Source organism: Gobio gobio, assembly GCF_949357685.1.
Source record: "Gobio gobio genome assembly, chromosome: 25".
Taxonomy (NCBI): Eukaryota; Metazoa; Chordata; class Actinopteri; order Cypriniformes; family Gobionidae; genus Gobio; species Gobio gobio.
This window is the reverse complement of record NC_137121.1, coordinates 32,613,226-32,623,073: the sequence shown is the minus strand read 5'-3', so window position 1 is coordinate 32,623,073 and position 9,848 is coordinate 32,613,226. Positions and strand designations below refer to the sequence as shown.

Below are 9,848 nucleotides of genomic sequence, written 5' to 3'. Positions count from 1 at the left end.
GTTCGAGTGGATCGCGTTCGGTTCATTTGGATTTTGAGACTTCCTTTTCGCAGTTTACAGCATTTCAAGACCCGCACACACACAAACAACCAACTAACAAGCCCAGTGTTATTCATTAATGTGTAAACGATTTTAAAAATTTGCAAATGTGCGTTACTACACTGAAACAAATGCTTTTCAACTGGTGTCTGTAGAATAAGATTTTCATTAACATGAAGCATTTTGTACCAATAAAGTCATTTTTGTGAGTATATATATGTGCTATTTTGTAGTAAAGTGTCATGATTTCCACGTGCAAAAAGTAATCCGTGCATTTGTGGATCAGGTGACGCGCATGCATTCATTGACTCGTTTGTGAGTCGATCCTATTTGATTCATTTGGATTTTGAGACTTTCATTTCGCCGGTTTGGCCTTGCACGATCCACACACAGAGAGATGTGTAAGAAAACCTGCTGCCACTAGATGGCAGTATCTGCCAAAGCAGACACCGACACCGTGAGCGTTATTCTGCCTTATAAGACGCTTCTCGTTATAAAGACGAGGAAAACGCTTAACAGTAGGCTAGCATTAAAAAGGTATTAATAACGCATACTTTGTATAAGCAAGCAGATTAAATCAGGTTATGAACACAACATTGTTCATAACAACATTTTTCTCCCATAGAAAACCATTATAAAATGCTTAATTTGCAATATAGCTGTGACAGAGGAGGCGTGGTTTAGCGAGGTCTGCACGGAGAGAGAGCCGGAGTGGCGATGAGTAAGTAGGTCAAGTTCAAATGCTGAACACCTGTGTTTGATTGCAGTGATTGGCATGGAGAGACAGTATAAAACCTGAGGGAAATCATCAATGGAGGAGAGAGAGACTGACTGGGAACTTGTGCGGACACTGGGAGCTGGAAAGCTGAGAGGAAACAAGTTATATAGTTCTGAGTTATTTAGAGCGCTGTGAGCGCAACGTTTACTTTGTGTTGGACAAAGAGAGTTCTGAATAAAAGCACTAGTTCCAGACCAGTTACGTTTACCCTTAATTGTCTTCTTCCTCCTTGCTATTTGAACTTTGTTACAATAGCATGTTCAATAAAGTGTATAGCCTACTTTTAATTTTTAATACCGTCTTACTGCATGAAGCCACATTAATATGCGTTTTCTCCCATAAAGCCTATTATAAAAGAAAACGCTTAATTAAGCGTTTTCTTTTATAACAGGCTTTATGGGAGAAAACGCTTACTATGATAAGAGCCTAGAATATGAATGCGATGCGCAAAGTAGGCTATCACGTGCAGGGCATTTCGTCCCCTGTTAAAAAGAAAACGCTTAGCGTAGCATGCAAGACAGTGACATTAAATATGAACTCAAAACGCGCAAATTCACATTGTTTCCTCGGGAATATTCTAAAACGCATTATGAAGACCGTGCAAGACCAAACTCTTATTAATAAAAGGCAAGCATGTGCAAAAAGGCAGCTCTATAATTACGTTAAGTATTTTTCTGCACGCTTAACGTGCATGGCTTAATTATAACCAGTGGTATTAAAAGAACAAATTCTGTACTTCACTAATAAAGAATAGGCTAGCTATATAGTAGCCTATATGTAGGCTACATAAAAACAGACGAGTCCAGAATAAAATTGTAGGCCTACCTTAGCTTTTCCTAGAAACCCGTTATAAAGAAAGCACTTAACCTGGCTTAATGTAGTAAGACATTAAAATACCAAACTCCGTATAGGCCTGCATACATTATTAATTTAGCAGATAAAAAGAAGCCTAGAATATGAGCGCAACTGGGGAGTTTCACGCGTTTCTTCTCAACGGGCTCTAAGGAAAGAAATCCCCAGATTGCGTTGTGTTATATTCTAGGCTCTTGCCTGTAGCCTAGGCTAAGCGGTTTCCTACCGTAGAGCCTATTAAAAGAAAACGCTTAACGTGGCTTAATGCAGTAAGATGGTGATAATAAAAATATACACCTAATTGAACATCCACTCGCTATATTGCATGTTAAGCATTGTATAATGGTCTTCAATTGGAGAATAATGTTGTGATGAGAAAATGTTGTTCATAACCTGATTTAATCTGCTTGCCTATACAAAGTAGCTAGACTATGATTTTAATGTTAGCCTACTGTTAAGCGTTATCTTTACAACGAGGAAACATTCGCGTTTTGAGTTCATATTTTTCTGCTTGTCTGTAGCCTACAAAATATGTTTTATAAATAAAGTGTGTAGTGAATTTGGTGTTTTAATATCACTTTCTTAAGCCACTTTAAGCATAATATGGGTGAGAACGCTTGATTCCGGTGTCGGTGTCTGCTTTGGCAGATATTGCCATCTAGTGGCAGCAGGTTTTCTTACACATCTCTCTGTGTGTGGATCGTGCAAGGCCAAACTGGCGAAATGAAAGTCTCAAAATCCAAATGAATCAAATAGGATCGACTCACAAACGAGTCAATGAATGCATACCCGTCACCTGATCCACAAATGCACGGATTACTTTTTGCACGTGGAAATCATGACACTTTTCTTCAAAATAGCACATATATATACTCACAAAAATGACTTTATTGGTACAAAATGCTTCACGTTAATGAAAATCTTAATTCTACAGACACCAGTTGAAAAGCATTTGTTTCAGTGTAGTAACGCACATTTGCAAATTTTTTAAATCGTTTACACATTAATGAATAACACTGGGCTTGTTAGTTGGTTGTTTGTGTGTGTGCGGGTCTTGAAATGCTGTAAACTGCGAAAAGGAAGTCTCAAAATCCAAATGAACCGATCGCGATCCACTCGAACAAGACGTCAATAAATGCACGCGTGTCACCTGATTCACAAATGCACAGATTACTTTTTGAATGAGCAGTTTATGATTTATGAATGCAGAACAGAACATTTTTATTCGCAAACATGTACAAATCGCTGCACAATCATTCAAACCCGAATTCCACAGATTCAAATCGAATGGCATTTGTTTGTGGCTAGTAAGATACATTCATAACATTTATCTAGTACATGGATAATTGTGCGTGCATTCATTAATCATTTTGAGTCAAAAATCATCCCATACCTGACTACTGAACTAGGAGCTGATTGAGACGCACCCGAAGTATCAGCAGCAGTGATGGCGGCAGAGAGCGGCTTTTCTTGCGGCTTGAGTTGTTGTATCTAATACAAATTAAGCATCTCTAGTTGATAAATAGAGTTATATAGGCGATCTGGCGCTGGAATGAGTATTTGAAATCATGCAGAGTGCACGTGGCGCTGTTTACAGCTCGTGCACAGACTTGCGCTTCAATCGATTGCTGTTGCGGAGACTTTATTCGTTCCGTTGAAATCACAAAACCAAATGCACCCAATGTGATATGTCCCTGTTCTTGATATACAATCACTGATTAACATCTTTGGTTTTAATGAGAAAATAAACTATACACAGCAGATCTATGTTTTTATTCACTAACATAAAGAATCTCTGCACTACAAAATACTGTGTTATATAGCAGATGTAAGGATGAAACTATCATCCCATTTCTGGAGAGGTGCGCGTCAGGGTACTTCGTAGGGTACGTGCGCATCACACAGCCTACGGCGTAGCTACGGCGTACACTCGATGCAGAAGTATAAATTAGCCTTAAGCCTGATCAAAGCTTAGTTCTCCTCACAGCACATCTCAAATAGTCTCTGACCATAGGCCTTTTTCACACTTCCTATTTCCGGAAAGTGAAGCAGTGCACCTCTACTTCCGGTCCCATCGCGACTCAATCAAAACGCGGGTGTAACTGCAGCGATCCCGTGCTCTAATACTAATTAATGACATCCTTACCTCAGATTTGACCATTTCCTGACACTAAAAGAATAGAGGAGAGCATGGGTGAGACTGATATGGTGGGATGAAGTTGTATGTTTGTGTGTTGTAGGCCTATGCATTTCCAAACTGCGGATGTTTACGTCTCATATCGTCAGCCTGCTGAAATGTTCCATCCAAATGTGCATTCTGAATAATAAATACATTTCTAACCTGCCGCAGTCCAGTGATTGTCTTCTCATTAACATTAACATCAACGTTTCTCTTGCTAATCATATTTCATACCTGTTACATTTTTTAATTAATTTGACTGATAAACACCCTTACGAAAGTTAACCATGGTTTTATTATAGTTTTTTTTTTCGTGGATTGACTACCATTTGTATTAGTTTTACTACAAATACCATGATAAACTACAATAACCATGTTTTATTTTATTTTTAATAAAAACCATGGTTCATTTTCATGTAATAAATAGATGAATGAATGCGCGGTAACTGCCTTAAAGAAAGTAAACAATGTTAAGCATTTAATTAATCTTAAACAGTAATACGTTAACAGCGTGACTGAATTTTGGCATAAATGTGTGAATTACATATACTGTAGGCTACAGTGAAATGATTGTCATTGAAAAGTGACAGAACAATGACTAAAATATTAATACAAATCAATATGTTCATTCAGATCTTATTCGTCATGTCTCACACACACTTAATCGCGGACACTATTTAGACGTGCACTGACACCGTGTGGTGAAATAATCACGTATGTTTACGACCCTCGGCTTATGTCGGATTAAAAAACTACAAGTTCAGCAGAGTTTGGAAAATCCTGTACACAGTAATGATCAGTTTATCTCTTCTCCTGTCTCGGAAAATGTCTGGATTTTTAAATCATCCTCCAGATGCTTATTTTAATTGTCATTTGTTCAGCTAGGTGTTCACAGCACATTGAAAACATGCATAACCGGAAGAATCAGCACACTGCTTCGACGCGCACTTCCGGTATTCAATTCCTCTGTGATAAAGGCCTATTGTTCAGTCTAATCATGGCCTTCCCTTCTCTATTGAGCGTATACCTGGCTCATAATTGTACGGCTGTGGTCCGTCATATGAGTAAGAATAAACATTTACAATTTCCTCAGCATTGCGCATTGTTGAAATGGACCGCACTCCCTCCCGTTACGTCACTTCCGTTTTTGCATTTTCAGATGCGGAAGTAAAATGTTCTCACAAAAACGACTCCAGAAGCCTTAGTAGCGTATTAATAAATATATTTTAAAGAAAATCTAGTTCATATTTTTTTTTATATATATACATTGACTCACTGGGGGCTGTAACCTGCAATATGCCCTTTAATAGAGAAACTTATCATGGGATCTACAGCTCATGAAGTCTATCAAAAAATATATGTATATCAAAAACTCATTTGAATGTTTTACTCCAGTGTAGATGATATAAAAAGTGACATGAAAGGTTTTATGTGGTTGTATGCTGATCGTTTTGCCTGTTTAAAGGTTAAAATGTATGCAGTCAATAAAGTTGTGTTTGTGAAAGAGTATCAAACGTGAACCATTTTAACATTTCAGTTTTTATACAATAATTTGTCAGGGTCTCCATTGTTTGTGTTTTCTAAATTCCCATCACTAAAAAGATAAAAACAACAACAACAACAACAGCCGAAAAACACTTAAAATAAACATGTACCAACACAGGCATAAACAGAAGATAAAATAGATGTGCCTCTCTATTATTAGTAAAATTATTAAATAAGATTGTGAAATGGCCTCTTGTCTCTTCGTTTACTCTGGTGAGTTTGTAGTAAAGCACTTTCCACTATAAACCACTGTAAATGATATGATCTTTGTGAAATACATTTTATGAAATGAGTTTTAATATGAATAAACGTCAGGGTTGAGATTTTATCACATGTGCTCTAGTTTGGGGGGAGGGGTGTGTTCCATGTGACGCGGTGGTGGTTTCTGTCAGGTCCTGTAAGCAAATATAAACTGCTTCCTTGTAGCGCTTATTTACCACTCGTTCATTGATCATGTCTGGAAGAGGCAAAGGCGGTAAAGGACTCGGTAAAGGAGGCGCTAAGCGTCACCGCAAAGTTTTGCGCGATAACATCCAGGGAATCACCAAACCCGCCATCCGTCGTCTGGCTCGCCGCGGCGGTGTCAAGCGCATCTCCGGTCTGATCTACGAGGAGACCCGCGGAGTGTTGAAGGTGTTTCTGGAGAACGTGATCCGCGATGCCGTGACCTACACCGAGCACGCCAAGAGAAAGACCGTCACCGCCATGGATGTTGTGTACGCGCTGAAGCGACAGGGACGCACCCTGTACGGCTTCGGAGGATAAACGCCTGAAATCAAGAGGAACCACAAACCCAACGGCTCTTTTAAGAGCCACACACTCCCTCACTTAAAGAGTCATATCACAGAAATGCTGGTTATACATTATATCCTTTCAAATAAGTCGATATGAATAATAACCAAAATGTGTAAATTCTGCAAAGAAAACATTGGCTTTTCTAATTTCTAAACACAATTTAAGTTTCTTTTAAGATCATTTGAATACTGTATTGCGTTAAAATTTATCAGCTTTTGGCGGATATTCAAAACAAGAGTTGTAATGTTTCTTTCAGACAATATAACTGTCTATTGCAATTTCAAGTGATTTACAGAATCAAGAACTAAATTAAAATGATGAAAATAAGTTATATGTTAATGGTAAACGGGCTATTTTAAAAATGAATCTTATTACTTTATTATAAAAATGAGTCTTCAGACTTTAATCAAATCAAAAAAGAGCGGGACATGAACAAAGGAAACGAAAATGTGCGGGGTCTCCTTCAAACATAAAGCGGTAGGCGGGGCTAATATTTACCCGCTGCTTTGAGTTGTCCAATGAAATACGAGTTTATGGGTTCGGCCTATGAAAACAGCCAATCAGAATAATCTCGTATCTCTCAGTAAATCAGCATACGTCTGTGCATAAAAGCCTCTGTATCGCTCCTAAGCGCACATAGACTCTTCATCATCATGCCTGAACCAGCAAAGTCCGCGCCTAAGAAGGGCTCCAAGAAGGCCGTCACGAAGACCGCCGGTAAGGGAGGAAAGAAGCGCAGAAAGTCCAGGAAGGAGAGCTACGCTATTTATGTGTACAAAGTGCTGAAGCAGGTTCATCCTGACACCGGCATCTCCTCCAAGGCGATGGGCATCATGAACTCTTTCGTCAACGACATCTTCGAGCGCATCGGCGGTGAGGCGTCTCGTCTGGCGCACTACAACAAGCGCTCCACCATCACCTCTAGAGAGATCCAGACCGCCGTGCGTCTGCTGCTGCCCGGAGAGCTGGCCAAACACGCCGTGTCCGAGGGCACAAAGGCCGTCACCAAATACACCAGCTCAAAGTGAGCTGACCTCTGACCTTACCCACCCCAAAGGCTCTTTTCAGAGCCACCCATTTTCTCGTTTGAAGAGCTTAAGTTGTGAGATGAATTGAAAGTTCTTGTTCCATTGGTCAGTTTCAGTAAAATGTCGTTGAGAAAAACATTTGTCGTAAACCACCTATCAACTTAAAATGTTTAATATAATTGTGCAATTTTTGACAGTTTTGTATTAGAAATAATTGAATGGGGTGCCTATGGGGCAGGACAAAAGAAACCACTTTATTTTTCTCATCCAATTTCTGTGGTAGTGAAAAACGATTATGCTTGTCAATACTGACAACTGTTATTAATTCTACAAAACCTTACTTATTCATAATTATCCATATCAAATTAACCCAAAACTGCAACTATAAGTATTTTCAGTTTTATTTGCACATGTTCGGTTCACTCACATTTGAGATATATATATATATATATATATATATATATATATATATATATATATATATATATATATATATATATATATATATATATATATATATATATATATATATATATACACACTAGAATATATACATACATATATATTATATATGAGTATGTATGTATATATATATGTGTATATATATATATATATATATATATATACACACATATATATATATATATATATATATATATACACATATATATATACATACATAAATACTCATATATAATATATATATATATGTATGTATATATTCTAGTGTGTATAAATATATATATATATATATATATATTCTAGTATATGTCAAATTTGAACTATGGTAAAAAAGGTAAATGGACTGCATTTATATAGCGCTTTTAACAGATCTACGGCCATCCAAAGCGCTTTACATTTGCCTCACATTCACCCATTCATACACTCATTCACACACCGAGAACTATACTATCACAGCTCTAAACTGCTCAATGTAGATGAACATGATTGACAACAATTTATACAAAGCTCATATTTTCATATCAAACTCAAATATTTCAGTGGAATAATTTTCTTTCTCAGTGTCAGAAACAAACATCCTAACAACAAATGTTGAGTTTAATGCTATTTAAACATTTAAGTAAAGTTGCGTATGAGACTAGCAAAACAGAGAAATCGTAATTATTTGTTGACAAAGTCAAAACACTGCTCTAATGTTGTTCCTTACAGAACTTTCTGCTTCTTGCTTTTCCTGGTTTTTAAACTTTCTTTCTGCTCTACATCTGTGGACCAGCAATAATATATTGTATGACCTACAACACTTTTTATATACTATAACATAGGCCTATTTACTGCACCAAAAAGTGCTTCTAGTTCAACATTAGGCTTCAGTATTTGGGTAATTTGCATTATCAAGACACAAAAAAAGTTGGATCCTTAAAACCTTGTCATAAAAATCTCATTCCAACCAGCCAAACAATTTTGTAAACCCTTATACTGTTAGTTTATGAATAAAATAACACTAAAAGATTCTGGAATCTATCGCCGCTTCAATGTAATTATGTGTATATATACACACACAGGGCTTGACATTAACTTTTTTGCTCACCAGCCACTGTGGCTCGTGGTTTTCCGAAGTTATTAGCCACTCAGCATTTTCACTGGCCGCAATTTTGCTGTTTGGAAATTACATTTTATATGATTAAAGTTGACTTTGAGATTTAAAACTTTCAAATGCAGAGTGACCACCCAAATCAAGACTGCATATCAGCTGGTATGTGCAGGTGGGCAAACTCAGTTTGAGTTTAGTCTAATATGAGAAATTGAATATGATATGAGTTATTTTTGTTAGGCTATATAAAATAACAAAGAAGCAAATTACAAAAACAATAGTACATTTAAATTTTTTTTTTTTTTTCAGATAGAGTAGGTTTATTTAATATGTATGCATGTATTTAACATCTGTAGTTGTTTGATTAACATTAATGACAGACAGGTATTTAATTGGACTGCTGAATGCATGGATGTAATATTCTGACACATATCCAGTACCCACCTGTTTACGTACACACTTAAGCCATAAACCGACTGTGTTCGTGCAAGATACTCCACACGATGGACATTTTGACATCATTTTGCGTCCCAATTAATGTCATAGTTTTGTTTGATTTCCATGTTTAGTTTACAATTAAACATAAGAATTTGGGTTTTTGTTACATTTAATTTATATACGGCATATTCATTAAATTGCGCAAATACTTGCATAAGATTTGTGAAATGTCATCTGCAAAAAGACAAATTTTGTGTTCCATACCGTTAATTTCAACCCCTGGAATCAACAAGTGCTGTCCGATGTCAGTGGTTCTATATAGATGGCGAAAAGACAGGGAATAAGACAGCAACCCTGTCTAGTTCCTCTTTCCAGGAGGAATTTTCTGATAGAGACCCATTTACTCTTACTCTGGCGTCGTGTTTTGATTTATTGACTTGATACACTGGGCAGATTTGGCATTAAAACCCAACTTTTCTAGTGCTAAAAAAAAAAAAAAAAACAGTTGACCCTGTCAAAGGCCTTCTTAGCATCAAGACTGATTAGAGCAATAGGTAATTTATTTCGATGAGCCTTATCTATTATATGAAGAGTTCTTATATTATCATATGTTTGTTGACCTTTAACAAAACATCATCTATC

General features: G+C 36.9%; 2 protein-coding genes across 2 annotated transcripts; both read left to right on the top strand.

Annotated features, from left to right (window-relative positions):
• Window positions 1–5,846: 5,846 nt before the first annotated feature.
• On the top strand, window positions 5,847–6,158 carry LOC307121362 (histone H4; the record flags this gene model as incomplete). Its single annotated transcript, XM_079808910.1, has 1 exon — window positions 5,847–6,158. The coding sequence occupies one exon, from the start codon at window positions 5,847–5,849 to the stop codon at window positions 6,156–6,158; it is 312 nt and encodes a 103-aa protein (XP_079665036.1).
• Window positions 6,159–6,841: 683 nt separating this feature from the next.
• On the top strand, window positions 6,842–7,216 carry LOC307121359 (histone H2B-like; the record flags this gene model as incomplete). Its single annotated transcript, XM_079808907.1, has 1 exon — window positions 6,842–7,216. One exon carries the CDS (start codon window positions 6,842–6,844, stop codon window positions 7,214–7,216), a length of 375 nt encoding a protein of 124 aa, XP_079665033.1.
• Window positions 7,217–9,848: the final 2,632 nt, after the last annotated feature.